General features: G+C 52.0%; 8 protein-coding genes across 8 annotated transcripts; 4 read left to right on the top strand and 4 right to left on the bottom strand.

The window, feature by feature from the left end:
• The first annotated feature begins 1,041 nt into the window (after positions 1 to 1,041).
• P174DRAFT_38334 (putative mitochondrial dicarboxylate carrier) lies at positions 1,042 to 2,225 on the top strand. The gene has a single exon (XM_024823157.1). It carries the CDS (start codon positions 1,155 to 1,157, stop codon positions 2,013 to 2,015), a length of 861 nt encoding a protein of 286 aa, XP_024687701.1. The 5' UTR covers positions 1,042 to 1,154; the 3' UTR covers positions 2,016 to 2,225.
• A 319-nt stretch (positions 2,226 to 2,544) lies between these two features.
• Positions 2,545 to 3,191, bottom strand: P174DRAFT_416804 (cytochrome c oxidase subunit VIb; the record flags this gene model as incomplete). Its single annotated transcript, XM_024824536.1, has 5 exons — positions 2,545 to 2,576; positions 2,635 to 2,698; positions 2,766 to 2,847; positions 2,908 to 2,938; positions 3,125 to 3,191. 5 exons carry the CDS (start codon positions 3,189 to 3,191, stop codon positions 2,545 to 2,547), a joined length of 276 nt encoding a protein of 91 aa, XP_024687700.1.
• Positions 3,192 to 3,530: 339 nt separating this feature from the next.
• On the top strand, positions 3,531 to 4,453 carry P174DRAFT_447648 (uncharacterized protein; the record flags this gene model as incomplete). The annotated part of the gene is made up of 5 exons (XM_024828689.1): positions 3,531 to 3,590; positions 3,666 to 3,681; positions 3,762 to 3,824; positions 3,891 to 3,903; positions 3,994 to 4,453. The coding sequence occupies 5 exons, from the start codon at positions 3,531 to 3,533 to the stop codon at positions 4,091 to 4,093; spliced, it is 252 nt and encodes an 83-aa protein (XP_024687699.1). The 3' UTR covers positions 4,094 to 4,453.
• P174DRAFT_500655 (RNA-binding protein) lies at positions 3,890 to 4,978 on the bottom strand. Its single transcript, XM_024830985.1, has 2 exons — positions 4,545 to 4,978; positions 3,890 to 4,489 (listed from the first exon to the last, which is right to left on the bottom strand). The coding sequence occupies exons 1-2, from the start codon at positions 4,863 to 4,865 to the stop codon at positions 4,352 to 4,354; spliced, it is 459 nt and encodes a 152-aa protein (XP_024687698.1). The 5' UTR covers positions 4,866 to 4,978; the 3' UTR covers positions 3,890 to 4,351.
• Positions 4,979 to 5,145: 167 nt separating this feature from the next.
• sec31 (putative protein transport protein (SEC31)) lies at positions 5,146 to 9,866 on the top strand. Its single transcript, XM_024830984.1, has 9 exons — positions 5,146 to 5,551; positions 5,621 to 5,737; positions 5,792 to 5,900; positions 5,955 to 6,188; positions 6,241 to 6,327; positions 6,384 to 8,817; positions 8,847 to 9,077; positions 9,131 to 9,429; positions 9,489 to 9,866. Exons 1-9 carry the CDS (start codon positions 5,343 to 5,345, stop codon positions 9,531 to 9,533), a joined length of 3,765 nt encoding a protein of 1,254 aa, XP_024687697.1. The 5' UTR covers positions 5,146 to 5,342; the 3' UTR covers positions 9,534 to 9,866.
• Positions 9,867 to 9,953: 87 nt separating this feature from the next.
• On the bottom strand, positions 9,954 to 11,335 carry P174DRAFT_437538 (peroxisomal membrane protein PEX14). Its single transcript, XM_024826326.1, has 3 exons — positions 10,755 to 11,335; positions 10,455 to 10,698; positions 9,954 to 10,338 (listed from the first exon to the last, which is right to left on the bottom strand). Exons 1-3 carry the CDS (start codon positions 11,252 to 11,254, stop codon positions 9,994 to 9,996), a joined length of 1,089 nt encoding a protein of 362 aa, XP_024687696.1. The 5' UTR covers positions 11,255 to 11,335; the 3' UTR covers positions 9,954 to 9,993.
• Positions 11,336 to 12,573: 1,238 nt separating this feature from the next.
• Positions 12,574 to 13,970, top strand: P174DRAFT_427327 (PAPA-1-like domain-containing protein; the record flags this gene model as incomplete). Its single annotated transcript, XM_024825424.1, has 4 exons — positions 12,574 to 13,369; positions 13,427 to 13,533; positions 13,620 to 13,868; positions 13,890 to 13,970. The coding sequence occupies 4 exons, from the start codon at positions 12,574 to 12,576 to the stop codon at positions 13,968 to 13,970; spliced, it is 1,233 nt and encodes a 410-aa protein (XP_024687695.1).
• A 90-nt stretch (positions 13,971 to 14,060) lies between these two features.
• Positions 14,061 to 14,983, bottom strand: P174DRAFT_437534 (uncharacterized protein). Its single transcript, XM_024826325.1, has 3 exons — positions 14,778 to 14,983; positions 14,655 to 14,715; positions 14,061 to 14,569 (listed from the first exon to the last, which is right to left on the bottom strand). Exons 1-3 carry the CDS (start codon positions 14,830 to 14,832, stop codon positions 14,473 to 14,475), a joined length of 213 nt encoding a protein of 70 aa, XP_024687694.1. The 5' UTR covers positions 14,833 to 14,983; the 3' UTR covers positions 14,061 to 14,472.
• Positions 14,984 to 14,999: the final 16 nt, after the last annotated feature.

The following is a 14,999-nucleotide window of genomic DNA, read 5'->3' as shown; positions in this document are numbered from 1 at the left end:
TCACAGATATTATGTACTTTTGGTTCTCAAGCTGCAATGAATAAATGTAAGAGGCGCTTTACACTTAATTACCATGCCCATGACAGTTTTGACATTGTAGAATCAAAGTCAATCATCGCATGCGATGAAAGTACAGTACTTGTGATGTAGCCCCATACGTCAGATATAGATCATGATACGCCAGTTGGTGGTCACTGCCCTTATGCGAGGTTCTATATTACAACAGCACTTTTACCAGGACTTTAGATTCCTAGGGCATTCTACGCCTTTAAATGGTCAAATATTCTGTTAATAATATTCATGACAAGTTTAGGTGTCCCTGCAGTCTTCAATTAAAAAAGTGTGACCGACATCGACCGATTATCGCCTTGTGTATCGGTTATTACAACTTCTTGCGGATTGAATACAGTAATATTACTGGTTATTACATCGAACTTGCATGACACCCTCCAAAACCGAGACTCTGATTGGCTAAGAGGACCCGGGATCGGTTGGCATTGCCGAAGCACGCAGGGCTCGGAGCCTTAATCTATCGCCGACTCAGAATTTATCTAAGGCCCCTCTGGCTGACATAGTCTTACGATTTACGACTTATCGCGGCCATTAACATTGCTGTCTCGGTGATAGGACACCACCACTCTCCGCTCTTTCTTTTCCTTTTTGGTGTATGGCTGGAATGTCCACATCTTGTTGATCAAGATGGCTGGAAGTGGAAAGTTGGAGGATTCTCAGCAGCCCGCGAGGGCTGTTGTAAAAAAAGTGCATTATCCTTTTTGGTTTGGTGGTTCTGCATCATGCTTTGCTGCAATGGTCACACATCCTTTGGATCTTGGTGAGTATATTTCGCAATGGCTCGCTTGAAGTATTCTTGAGGGCTTTTCACTGACATTGAACTTGCAGTAAAGGTATACCTCCTTATAGACTGCGCGCAACGCTCGTCTCATCTGTTCCCTTCCGCTTTGTGTACACAACGCTGATCGGTGCGCCGATGGAATACAGGTTCGCTTACAAACACGTGGGCCAGGAGCGCCTACGTCGATGGTTGGAACATTTGGTCATATTCTCAAGCATAATGGAGTCCTGGGGTTGTATAGTGGGGTATGTACAATATCTGCATGGATCGTGATTAGGAAGATGCAAAGAAGAAAGGCTCCATGGATCTCGCTCACATCTGTGCCCTTTTTCAGCTCTCCGCAGCCATCCTCCGCCAAATAACCTACTCGACCACCCGCTTCGGAATCTACGAAGAGCTCAAATCCCGCTTCACCTCGTCCTCGTCACCACCCGGACTTCCCATACTGGTCGCAATCGCCTGCGCATCGGGCTTCATTGGCGGGTTTGCAGGAAACCCGGCCGATGTTCTAAACGTACGCATGCAACACGACGCGGCGCTTCCCCCGGCTCAACGGCGCAACTACAAGCATGCACTCCACGGATTGGTGCAGATGACTCGCACAGAGGGCGCGGCGAGTCTCTTCCGCGGCGTCTGGCCCAATTCGACCCGTGCCGTGCTGATGACGGCCTCGCAACTTGCCTCGTACGATTCCTTCAAGCGTCTCTGTCTCGAGAAGCTGGGAATGTCGGATAACCTCGTCACGCATTTCACCGCGTCCCTGATGGCCGGATTCGTGGCGACAACCGTCTGCAGTCCCGTCGACGTGATCAAAACCCGCGTGATGACCGCATCACCGACGCAGACCCGGGGCCACAGCCTCCTGGGCTTGTTACGAGATATCTACCGCAAGGAGGGTTTCGCGTGGGTCTTCCGCGGCTGGGTGCCTAGCTTTATCCGACTGGGTCCTCATACCATTGCCACGTTCATCTTCTTGGAAGAGCATAAGAAGCTCTACCGAGCGTTGAAGGGGATCTCGGGGACAACACCATCAAAGTATAGACTTTTCTTTTTCTGTTCCAGTATATTGTTTTTGGGCGTTCGTTTCTACGTAGACTTCACGTACATGGCATCTGGCGAAACATACTGGGAGGGCAAAAGTCTTGTTCGATGCTGTACATAATCATATATATGTCCATGTCTTGTCATTTCGCTTGTTGTGTCTTCCACCTGTCGATACTGGCTGTGATTGCGGTGTTTTGGATGACCTCACTGAGATACCTTCTTACACTGTCTTGAAATTTTGACCAGCTACTTCTGGGTGCGAGAGAGAAGGTATAACGAAGGTATAACCGAATTCAGTACTTGCACCTGCCGGTTGCAACTGTAAGAAAACAATATTTACTGCTGGGATGCATATATGTCAAGAACAAGAAGAATTACAATATCAGCTTCATGGCGGGGAACTCAGGTACAGACTACACGATGCTGGCGATAGATTGATATACGGATATTACCTGGAAAGGCACGATAACCACGTCCACACAAGCGGCTCTTCAGACTAGGGTAGCCTATATACATCGTTTTCTCTGGCTCCCCGATGACGAAAAGGACCCCACAAAGAATAGGACTTGTATTCCCGGTCTGATCGCGTAGAGTACATGTTTGACACCAAAAATATTCGACAGCTAATCGACAAGGACTAAAATCATCTACTCCAGGCGAGCAGGGAAGTTTCCAGCCTCTGTAATACGCAATATGTTAGACCACATCTCTCCGAAGAAGGAAAGAAAAGTACGCACCGCGTTGGCTATCCCATCTGTCAGTCCAGGCCTTGGGGCACAGGGAGCGAAAAGCGTGGTAGAACTGTGATGGACGAGTCAGGACATTAATCCTACTTGGTTTTCTTTACTCCCGGAATTGAATTAAATACCTGACGGCATGGACGGAAATCCTCGCCCTTGGCGTTGACACACTTGTAGTAGTCAACGTAGTTCTGCCAGCAGTGCTTGGTCCTGAGGTTTGTATTAGCATTGTATCAGAGCCAGTGTTGGTAGACAAGCAGGAAGACGTACTGGTTCTGCTGGGGGAAGCGAGCGTCATAGCCTGTTGTTGCATCACAAGTGGTCAGCATCATACGAGGTAGCACCAGCGACGAAAACCTGGACCAAAGCGGCACAACAGGCGAGCAAACAATCAATATCCTAGATTCAACGTACCAGCTGCAAGTAAGTTAGCAATTGAGCTTAATTCGAGGCCATTGGCCCTACAGACAGCTTGGGATGGACTCACCTGTCACGAACTTAAAGGGCTTGGTCTCCATGGGCTCATCGGGATCGGCTTCAGGAATGGCACCCATTTTGAATATGTGAGGTTGAAGAAACCCTTAAGACTGGTTATGGAAAAAGTGACGGAGTGTGGAGGGTGGGAGGGGAGGAACGTCGTTCGGAGAAGGAAGATGGGGAGGTTTGCGCCAGTGGAGTGGAATGATCCCGTGAAGCTGTGAAGCCGGAAGTGACCGCGGGCGGTCTAGCGAGCCACTCATGCGGCAAGATTTCCTAAACACCCGACCCAGCCTAGTCCAAGTGCTGCTCCCTTCGAAACGTCCCGTCCTGAGCTTCCGTCACCACATCCGGTCTTCTCATCCCACCACCACCACCAGCACTCTTTCCACCAGGCATCGCTCTCCGCCATCGCCATGTACCCTACTCGTGTTCTGAGGATGCAGGCCTCTCGGCCTTTTGCTTTCCCTACTCCCGTAAGTCTCCAGTTTATTGCGACTAAGTCAGAAAAAAAGGCTTGGCAGACCACGGATGCTAATGGTCGTCTGCAGAAGGAGAACCAGAGCGGTATGACACGCCTCACGAGACGCAATTGAAGCAGCAATTGCTATGTTTGACGAACTGCGATTTTACTAATTGGTCGATAGCTCACACCATCTCTCAGCGTCTGCGGACCCTGAAGAGAGTTCCTCCGGAACTGATTCCCCTCGGTACGTTGCTAGTCTGGAGTTGATCGCTTTATTGCACTCATCTAACCACTATTGCAATTCGAATAGGTATTGTCCTTGGGTAGGTTGACACCGCGCTGTTTCTATCTACAAGAGACATGAATTTCCCACCTGCCAGCTCCATCATCCCCCGCTGACGCAATTGTTACAGTGTTGCCGTCGGAGCTGCTATCTACTCTAGCACCCGCAAGCTCATGACCGACAAGACTCTGCGTCTCTACCGCAATAAGCCCGAGGACCGCGAACACTAAGCATGTACCAGCACATTTGATTGATTTGCAATGGACATTTCGTTCTGTCTGTCCGTTTCGTTTGTTGAGGACCTGTATTATTCACAGACGTGATTTGTCGCAGCAGAGAAAAATTGAAGTCGATTGTTTGAGCGTCGAAAGCGCGTGTATATAGTACGGCTTTGACCCAAGGGGGGCTCTGTTGGAGTAATATCGCAACTTTACTGTTGTCGGGCTTCCTGTGCATTCAAATTTCGCGGGGTATCATGTAAAAAAAACTCATTCTGGCTTTGGGCCAGCGACATCTAGCTCCTCTAATCCCTGCATGGGATCAGGAGCCCCTTCGCTAACTGCTCTGGCCTCCGCTGCTGCCATCTTATCCTCCTCACTGACCGCGTATTTGGCCAAATATCCTTCCTGTACATGCGTAGTTAGCGACACGTCCGTGTACGATCGGATCAAAGGGACCTACCTGCTCCCAAATAGCTGTCTTGCTTCCCAGCCCCTCGTTGCTTTCCTTCTGCGGCTTCGCGGCGGCGACCTTTATTGTACGGCCATAAAGCTCGCTTCCATCCATATTGTCAATCGCTTCTGCAGCGTCCTCAGGCAAGTCGAACTCCACATATCCGAAGCCGCGGTGAAGATCGCCTGAGTTGGGCACATCAGGCTTAGGTAGCGTAATATCAACGACTTCGCCAAAAGGGACGAATGCCTCGGCCAGTGTCTGCACCGTAACGGCCTGGTCGAGACCCCCCACATAGACAGTACATTTTAGGCGAGCCTTTTCGCTCATTATGCAGCCGATCAGAAGTATTGATTAGAGGGATTATTCAGCCATATGAGAACTGTCCGAAAACGAGCGAACAGACCTTGAGTCACGATCGCCTGGGTGATATCTGCTCCGCCGTCCCCAAGTAGATTTCTTTGCCTGGACCCTCAGCGGAATGAATGATGTCACGTGCATCCGCGGATGTTTTGGCGAGGTCCCGATGGAGCTTAGCGTCACTCCCCCGGTCCCCCTCCAGAAGGACACTTGGTTGCTTGAGCCCAAGGCATCGGATTGTTCAGGTCTCGATCACCTCTTAACCTATAAGCTCCTTTCCGTTCACTGATTAAGGAGGGGATTTTTGCTTCTGTGAGCTTGTCTTTCCCTCAATTTCTTTCGCTCCGTCTTTTTCTTTTCTCATTTAATGATTATCATCCCCAGACGGTTCTGAGTCTGATCCTCCCCTAATCTATACCTACCTGTCATCCCGCACCTCTTTCCAGCATGGTGCGTCTGAGGGAGATCCCCCGGACCGCCACCTTCGCCTGGTCCCCCGGTGCAGCATCGCCATTGATTGCTACCGGAACTCGGGCCGGCGCCGTCGATGTTGATTTCTCGAATGAAACATGTCTTGAGCTCTGGGATCTCGGATTGAGCAGCCAAGATGCCAGTCAGGAGCTGCAGCCCATTGCCAAGATTGGCACTGATTCTGGGTATGGATTCTTATATTGCTTAATTTTGGCCCTTCATTGCGCAGAGAGACTGACTGTTATTGTTTGTAGGTTCAATGACCTGGCATGGACAGATTCCGAGGACAACTCAAGGGGGGTGATCGCTGGTGCTCTGGAGAACGGCTCCTTGGATCTATGGGATGCCGACAAGTTAATCAACGGTTCGAGGTTCGTGCGCAGGAGGACCCCCGGGCTATGATGGATTGGCTGACGGACAACAAGCAGCGACGCTGTCATTTCGAGAATGACCAAACATTCAGGGGCTATCAAGGCGTTGCAGTTCAACCCCAAGCACTCGAATTTGTTAGCTACTGGTGGCGCAAAGGGAGAGGTAATTGTTTCAACCGATTTTTTGCTCGTGTTCTAGTGAGGCTCACTGAAGCAGCTTTACATCTCCGATCTCAACAACATCGCGAACCCGTACCGACTCGGAAGCGCCACTGCCCGCGCTGATGATATCGAATGCTTGGACTGGAACAAGAAGGTCGCACACATCCTGGTCACGGGTAGCAGTGCAGGTTTCGTCACTGTCTGGGATGTCAAGACGAAGAAGGAGAGCTTGACCCTGAACAACATGGGCCGGAAAGCTGTTAGCGCAGTAGCGTGGGATCCTGAGAAGGTGAGACTAAACAAAATCAACAGCAGCTGATCTTAACTCTGACTTTGGACAGCCCACGAAACTGATTACTTCCACGCCATTGGAGTCCGATCCTCTTATCTACGTTTGGGATCTCCGCAATTCTCACGCCCCAGAAAGGGTGAGCTATCCCACCCCTCCGCGGGCAATAGTACAAAGATAATTAATATCCTCTAGACCCTTAAAGGACATGAATCAGGCGTGCTGTCGCTTTCCTGGTGCCCTCAGGATCCCGACCTACTTCTTTCCTCCGGCAAGGACAACCGCACTCTCTGCTGGAACCCTCAGACGGGACAAGCTTACGGAGAATTCCCTGTCGTTACGAACTGGACGTTCCAGACTCGCTGGAACCCGCACAATCCAAACTTCTTTGCCACGGCTTCGTTCGATGGGAGAATTTCGATACAGACCGTCCAGAACACTCGTACTGACACCGCTCGGGCTATCGCTGATCAGAACCAAGCGCTCGACGGCGAGGATTTCTTCGCGAAGGCACAGACGCAGCCTCAGGTATCAAATTTCTCGCTCCCGAAGGCCCCCAAGTGGCTTGAGAGACCTTGCGGCGCGTCTTTTGGCTTCGGTGGCAGAGTGATTTCGGTCGGCTTAATCGAGAAGGGCAAGCGCGCATCGAAGATTAAGATCACTCCGTTCGAGGTTGACGAGGCTGTCGCAAAGTCTACGGAGACGTTTGAGAATGCACTCAAGGAGGGTGACCTTCGGAGCATCTGCGAAAACAGAGCTTCCCAAGCCGCAAGCGACGAGGAGAAGGCTGACTGGAAGGTCATTGAAGCCTTGATTTCAGAAAACCCTCGCAAGGGTTTGATCAAGTACCTGGGATTCGAGGACCAAGCCGACGAGACTGCTAATAAACTGGCCCAGCTTGGTCTGGGTAAGGAGGATGACGAGATGAACGGGGAGTCGGCCAAGGAATCCCGCGGGTCGGGAGCCAAGAAGCACAAGCGCCTGCAGTCGATGTTTGACGCGAACCCTGAAGCTGACAACTTCCTGTCCGATTTAGCTGCATCAAAGGGAGCCAAGACCAACAACCCATTCCAGATTTTCAATGGCTCTGAGACCGAAGCGGACAAGGGCATTACTCGAGCTTTGCTTCTGGGCAACTTTGAAAAGGCACTCGATGTGGCTCTGAAAGAAGACCGCATGTCAGACGCGTTCATGATCGCAATCTGCGGTGGCCAGAAGTGCATCGAGAAGGCGCAGGAGCATTACTTCTCGAAGCAAACCGATGGGCCGAACTACATCCGCTTGCTTGCATCCATTGTTGGCAAAAACCTCTGGGATGTCGTGCACAATGCCGACCTGTCTAACTGGAAGGAAGTCATGGCTGCGCTATGCACATTTGCCGACGACAATGAATTTGCCGATCTCTGCGAGGCCCTTGGTGACCGCCTGGAAGAGCAGATTCGAAACACCGAAGACAAGAGCCTCCGCAAGGATGCCTCTTTCTGCTTCCTAGCGGGATCCAAACTCGAAAAAGTTGCTGCAATCTGGATCGAGGAGCTTCGAGAGAACGAGCAGAAGAGCATTGAGACGGCCGCAGATGATACTTCTTTCTCAATCCATGTTCGTGCTCTGCAGAGTTTGATTGAGAAGGTCACCATCTTCCGCCAGGTTACCAAATTCCAAGACACGGAACGTACGAAGGATGCCGACTGGAAACTCAGCATGCTTTACGACAAGTACATCGAGTACGCTGATGTCGTGGCCACTCACGGACGACTGCAAGTTGCGCAGAAGTACCTCGACCTTGTCCCTGAGAAGCACCCTGAAGCCGAGATCGCTAGAAACCGCATCAAGCTGGCAATGAGACACGCTGCGCCTCAGCGCTCTCAGCCAACTGTTCGCACCACCAGGACACCCGTCAATAAGCCCTTGCCACAAACCAGCATGTACCCTGCGCAGCCCGCCTTCTCTGCACCTGCCGCTGCTGCAGCACCCGCAACTACTGCTCCTCGGAATCCCTATGCTCCCCCAACGGCTGCTACGACGCAGCCCGCAAATCCTTATGCTCCTCCCACCGCAGCTGCGACCCAGCTGCAGACAAGCAACTCATATGCACCAATTGGCGGTGGAGGTTATACTCCTGCAGGATATCAACCTCTGCAGCCGCCAACTTATGGCGCTCAGCCGCTTGGTAGCTCCGTTCCACCACCTCCTCGCGCATCCAACCAGTCTCCTGCCACTGTGACTACATACACCACAGCGACCCATCTGCCAGCTTGGAACGACTTGCCGGAGGGCTTCACAAAACCTCCGACCTCCCGCAGGGGAACACCCGCCGCGGCCGCGGCGCCTATCAGCTCGCCTTTCCCCAACCAGTCTCCAACCCTTTCTCAGGGTCCTCCACCACCTGGAGCCCCACCTACTCAGCGCGCCCCTTCTGTCCCTCCTCCGCCAAAGGGCACGGCTCCTCCTCCCCGAGTGACCTCGCCACCCACGAACCTACCAGGCCCTTCACCCGCGGCCAACCCTACGCTTCCTTGCCTCAGTCCCCTCCAATGGGCTCAACCATGGGCGTTCCTCCTCCCGCGTCAATTCCTCGGGGGCCGTCTCCGTACAACGCCCCGCCTTCGATGCCACCACCGTCGAACAGGTATGCACCTAGCCCGGCGGCTCAAGCAGCAAGCCCGCAACTCTCCACCAGAGCGCCTGTTCCTCCTCCACCGCAGGCAGCTGCCTTGCCCTATGCCTCACAGCCAGCGTCGCATCCTCCGCCAGCAAATCCTTATGCTCCTAGCACGCCACCACCGAGTCAACTGCCGATGCAGCAAGCGCCGCCGCCCCAGGCTCCATCCTCGAGGCCAAGCACCGCTTCGTCGCAACGGAAGGCTGCTCCCGCTCCCCCCAAGTACCGTAAGTCATTTCTACTTCTTTGATTTTCATTTCGTAGTTCTGACTTTGAGAAGCACCCGGCGACCGCTCCCATATCCCCGCAGACGCCATGCCTATTTTCGAGATCCTCTCCGCCGACATGCAGCGCGTGAAGTCTCGAGCGCCATCCTCCTTCAAAGCGCAGGTTGAAGACGCGGAACGCCGCTTGAGTATTCTGTTCGACCATCTGAACAACGAGGACCTGCTCAAGCCTAACACTGTTGCCGACATGGCGGAGCTTGCTCGGGCTATTCAGGCACGCGACTACGAGACGGCCAAGACCATCCACATTAATATCATGACAAACAGGACGGAGGAATGCGGTAACTGGATGGTATGACAATTTCTGATCGATCCCGCTCAGGTTGACTTATGCTAACTTTGGGGTACTAGGTTGGTGTCAAGCGTCTGATTAGCATGAGCCGGGCCACGCCTTGATGAGTTATTTATTGAGGATGTCGCATGGAATGTGGTTATGAGTTGTTTGTATAGTGATTGGCGTTTTCGCCGTCTCACCTAGCTAGTTGTGGATTCTCTGCGCTAGCCTGGTTTTGGTCAGGATATCTTCTTCACACGTCTATGTTTCAGTGATGTTTCTGCGAGTTTCTTATCCGCCGTATTACTATAGTCCAAGAGAGCACGAAGAGGAAAGGAAAAATGACTTAGACTTTTGGCTTTCAGCTAGAAGATTGCTCTCTACGGAGAACACTCTTTTCAACAAACTTGAATTGACAATGCTAAGAGTTTAGAGATAGATATACGCTGCCACGCAGCATGCAAATGAGTGCCTATCTTTGCTTGGATCGACGGACAAATAACAATGCAGAGTAAACATCATTCATATGTAGATTTAAGAATGCTCATTTCTCTCCTAAACTATATATATACACATCGACCTTCACCTTCCAGACAGAACTCCCGAGCCAGTTCTTCCCCGGCTGGCGGGAAAGTTCCGAGCACTCAGCAAGGCGCCCTTGACACCTCGAATGTCAGCCCGGAAGCTGGCCATCGCGTCCTCCTCGGCTTTACTGATGCCTGCCGAGGGACCGGATGTGGTCTCCAGGCCAGGCGTGCTGTATACCCCGTACGCCGTGACGGAACTATAACTGGATCTGCTGTAGAGCAAGCCATCGAGGTAATGGTGTAGTTCGTTCAATCGGGTACGCACGGAGTCGTCCAGCACACCTGACTCTTTCTCCATGGAAGCGACTTCGCGGAGATGCGAAGTGATGTTTTCGAGCCGCTTGAGGTGCGTGTTCACCGTTGCGGTGGGGTCGGGGTTGCCTCGTCGGCGGGCTGCTGGTCTGCTTTGTGCGGGAGGGTGCTTGCGTCCAGATCCTGAGAGGTCTGGGTTGCGACGTCCCGGTGGAAGAGCTCTGTTGGGTCGGAGGTGATGGAGTCCTGCTCGTCGTCTTCGGAGTCGGCGGGCTCGGTTTGTTTTGTGTCCTTTGCGGAGAGATAGGGCGGGATCCGAGAGACGTTCTGCTCGAGTTTCTCGTTGAGCTTTTGGAGGTTGGTGTTGGCGGTTTGCGCGAGTTCGAGGCGGGCGCTGGTGAGGGTGGCGAGCATTGGTTTGACGAGGTATTCGCTTGCGCCGTAGAGGCTTGCTCCTAGGCCAGCGGCGCCGTAGAGGGTGTAGAGGATGCTGCGGAGGGTTACCAGTGGCGGGGTTTGGATTGCTGAATTAGGAATTCGGGGTAGGTGATGATGGGTGGGACATCTCGTGACGCGGAGTTCTTGGTGGCAGTTGGAGCAGCGGGTGTGGTAGATGAAGATGCGGAGGATGTTGGTGATGAGGAAGATGGTTCTTTGGGACTTTGCGACTCGTTGCTGGTGGATGATGTGGTAGAATCCGGGGTAGACTTGCTCCCCTCTGCGGTGTTGCTGCTTGAGTCCGCATCTCGCGAGATGGCCAGGAGACTGTCTATTTCCTGACTGCGGAGGCCCTTGGACTCTAGGAAAGTTATCTTGCGGTCAATGGGCGCATCGCGCAGGGAGTCATCCTGCAAGAACTTTCGAGCTTGCTCTATGAGCACTGAACGGGGAGTCTCATCGGAGCTCGGCGATGGTGTGGAGGTGGAGTTGTCGGTGTTCGTGCTGGCAGCGGCAGGTTGCTGCCATTGAGGGATTGAAGGGGATTTGGGCTTGATGTCGGACATGTTGCGCTCCAGGAAAGGGAAAGAAAATATCGACTTCAAGGTGAGAGTGAAGTGACGGAGGAGATAAGGAGAGATGGACATAGAACTCCATGTGAGCGATGGAGATGTCGGCCGTTTCTTTGGGGTCGATTTCCCCAGACCTCGGCTGTATGGTAATGCAATGTAATTTACGGCGTACAGATCACCTGATCATATTGAGGTGCATTATTCTTGGTCTCTTCACGTTGATATACTGGTATAAATGACATCCAGATAGTATTATCCTTATGTATACTTGGTCTGAGAGTATTCAAAGAAACCTTTAGTATTCAATTCCAGAATTAATACCCAATCCCCAGTAGATATTCAGGTTAGAGAGTTATCGCATAGATGTACGCCTGCCAAGATCACAGACCGCTGAGCGGCAGAATGATGAGGATGAGGAATAAATCAAAGACCGGCGGACGAGAATAGACATACAGAGCACTCTTGATATCATCCTTTAAGAAGTGCTGCACTTATAAAAGAGCACATATATCCATCTTTCATACTTCCACCACCGACAAGTGCTCTTTGTCCGACCTCCATATATATACCTGAGATATACACCGGGATTGTCAAGAAGATCATCTCGGACCCTTCCCCATCGCTCTATCAACGAACCATCTATTAGTTCCTTCTGGTCGAGTGAGTATCCGTCCTCTCGTATTGCTCTCTTTTCCTGTCCGTCTGCACAATAGCCCGTGAGTTGTCATTGGTGTGTTTTGCGATTTCTTGATTGTTTCAGTCTTTGGGGTAGCCTTGCCACGGTCACTACAAGGATTATACACCCCTGGTATGCTGGTGTGGCGGAGAGAAGCGAACGCACAAGCGTTTGAAATTCACCGCGTCTGCGATGGGTTCGTTCGTTGTCTTAGTCGCTTGTCGCTTTGGCACGGGCGTCCTCCATCCCATCCTAGATCGCAACGCCCTAATTGGTCCCCATCCTTGATGCCGGGTTGCGACTTTTAACTGGCGTCAAATGTGTGATAGGCGTAGCTTTCCTGCGTCTACCCGGAATGCATGGCCTTCCTACGCACGTCTATCTACAATGGCCCACGTATCCATCATCCTTTGAATGGATGTTTGCTCGATGACCATCATCTTGAGCTCATCCGCCGACTTGTGGATATTACCTCCCATTCACTCGCATCCCCGCTTCACCTGCTAGAATCCTCATAGTCAGGCATCGTCGACGCATTGATATATCACTACAACGATCTTCTCTTCATCATCCTCCTACCCCTCATTCCTGTTTCCCGTAACATAATTTCAGAGAAAAGTCTCCATTTTCCTTGGCCATGTCTATACGTCGCTCTCTTCGCTCTCGTCCAGTGCGGAATGATCCATCGAGCATTGATTCTGACATGAGTCCAGGGCCTACCAGATCGACACGTGGTGTCCCATCTGCCCCACTAGTAACAGTCACTCGGTCTGTTTCAGGCAGCGCAGAGAACCCCATCAGATCGCTTTTTCTGACTGTAAGGATGCCTTCGACCAAGCTTCGCGAAGCTACCGGGGGTAGCGCACGGGGTAGCACTTCAACCAGACGCTCCCACAATGTCTTCACTGAAAATCCCATCATCACGGGACCGCGGTCTAGCCGGCCCAAGAGGAAGCTCGTAGAGGTTAGCACAAGTGAGGGGGATGACTTAGAAGATCAAGAGGAGGATGAAGTTGACGAGGATGCACCTGGCGAGGATGACGTCGATGCGGATGGCGATGCGGATGGCGATTTGGAAATGGACGATGCGCCGCCCCGACCACCGACTTCAAAAAGACACGCCAAGGGTGCTGCCACATCAACAGGAAAGGCTGTGAAGAGCGTTGAGGAGAAGGAGATGGAATTGGAGGAGGAAGACGACGAAGATGATGAGGAGCTATCGGAGCTGGATACGGATGCCGAGGGTGAGCCTGATGACCAGGACGAGAGTGGGCTTGGCAATGGAAATGGAGGAGATGAGGACCTGGATGAAGAGGATGAAGAAGACGAGGAGGATGATGACAGTGAAGAGGTCGCACCCGGAGGCGATCTTAGCCGGTTAACCAAGCGGCAGAGAGGGACCCTCGGCAATGACTTTTTGCAGCTTCCCATGGGTGAGTTTCCCTTTTGTAAGTGTTTCGTGCGAAGTGTCGCTGCTGACCGAATACCAGAACCTCAAGTGAAGAAGCACCTAACAGCAGAGGAACGTGCTATGCGTCGTGCTGAAATGGCTCGAAGAAGAAAGAACCTCAGCGAGAAGCGGAACGAGGAAGAAAAGGTAAGCTGGGCCGGTGAAGCAACCGTTCTCGGTCTCGCAATTCCGCTATCTACTTGCTGTATCACGTCGCTAACGCATAAGCACAGATGGATACGATTAATAGGTTATTACGCAAGCAGGCTCCAAAACGGCGTGGTCGAATTCCAGTTGCTGAAGCGGAAGCCAACGCCGCCGAGGCAGAGGCAGAAGAGGCAGAGAAACCAGAGCCAACGATGGTCAGATGGGTGAGTGGCCGCGAGGGTAGTCGTATCGGTGTGCCTGAAGAATGGCTCGGAACTCCTGCGGGACGCGTCTTTGGGGAAGCTCCTAACCGGCCATCAAAGCTTGTGGAGGAGGTTTGATACTTGGTATGACAGGGCGGGGAAATGGAGCTGGGCGTTTTTGGCGGCATTAATCTTGTCTACGATATCGAAACTGGGAGGGCTAATGATTCGTAAATTGGTGACGTTCATGTATTTTACCTTCTTCTCTCAAGTGTGTATCATACCCTACTTGGTTGGTCATTCAGATAGAAAAAGAGCGTAGAAATGCGCTAATATACGTTTGCATATGGTTTGATCTTTATACAGCACAGCAGATACTAGTTATACCACAGTGGATCACCTGTCCATGTGTCGATGAACGAAGCATACTTCTCAGATGGGAAGCATTAGCGACTGCCATCCGTGGTGATTGGTTGTGCAACCAAGCTTGAAAGCAAACCCGTCGACACCAGTTGACGGTGAGCTCTACGCCATCATGTAGGTAGCTGTCTGGTCCCGCGATGGCGCAGCTAGGTCCCTCGAAAGCGACGCGCTGTGACGTTCTATCTCCAGGCAGAGATGTCTTGCACCACGTTGCTCCCACATGTTTCAGCACCCGTGGGTTCAGTTCGAAGTCCCTGCGCCTGCGGAAACCTTCTATCTTCAATTCCGCCTTTATCCGGCTTCTCGCTCAGCGCTACCTCTGCTGGTCCGACGGCTTGGTCTCCGAGCTTGACGCGGGAGTCTGACGCTGCATTTGACTATCACCCGATTGCTCTGTCTGTCCACTTGTCCTGTGTATGTTCATCAGCATACCGCTACTCATTCTAAATGCAATGCGCGGCGGCTCGTCGCAGAGCGTGTAAGAGCGAGACATACGATAGAGGCTTGCGCTTCTCGATTTGTAATTCTTGTAGTGCGGGTTGGAAGGTATAGTAGCCTGAAAGGAAAATACAATTGTAAGTTTGTGGGTTCAGCAAGTTGAAGGTTGCAAGATCATACCGGTCAATATGCCCACGCCGATGGCTAATGCTGCGGGGACGAAGTTGCGACTCATGTTTGACAGTGATGGTGCAAGCTGCTGCAGGTAGATCGGAAGAACTTGATTGTCGTAGTCACAATAAGATAACCAAGTTAGGATCTACGACCGATCATCTGTATCCGTAGAAATCCCGACACAAGAAACGTGCAGAGCAGGCAGATCGACCTCAGGCTATTTAATTG

This window comes from Aspergillus novofumigatus, assembly GCF_002847465.1.
Source record: "Aspergillus novofumigatus IBT 16806 chromosome Unknown P174scaffold_1, whole genome shotgun sequence".
NCBI classification, from domain to species: domain Eukaryota; kingdom Fungi; phylum Ascomycota; class Eurotiomycetes; order Eurotiales; family Aspergillaceae; genus Aspergillus; species Aspergillus novofumigatus.
Note: the sequence above shows the minus strand (reverse complement) of the source record. Positions and strands in the feature narration are given on the sequence as shown.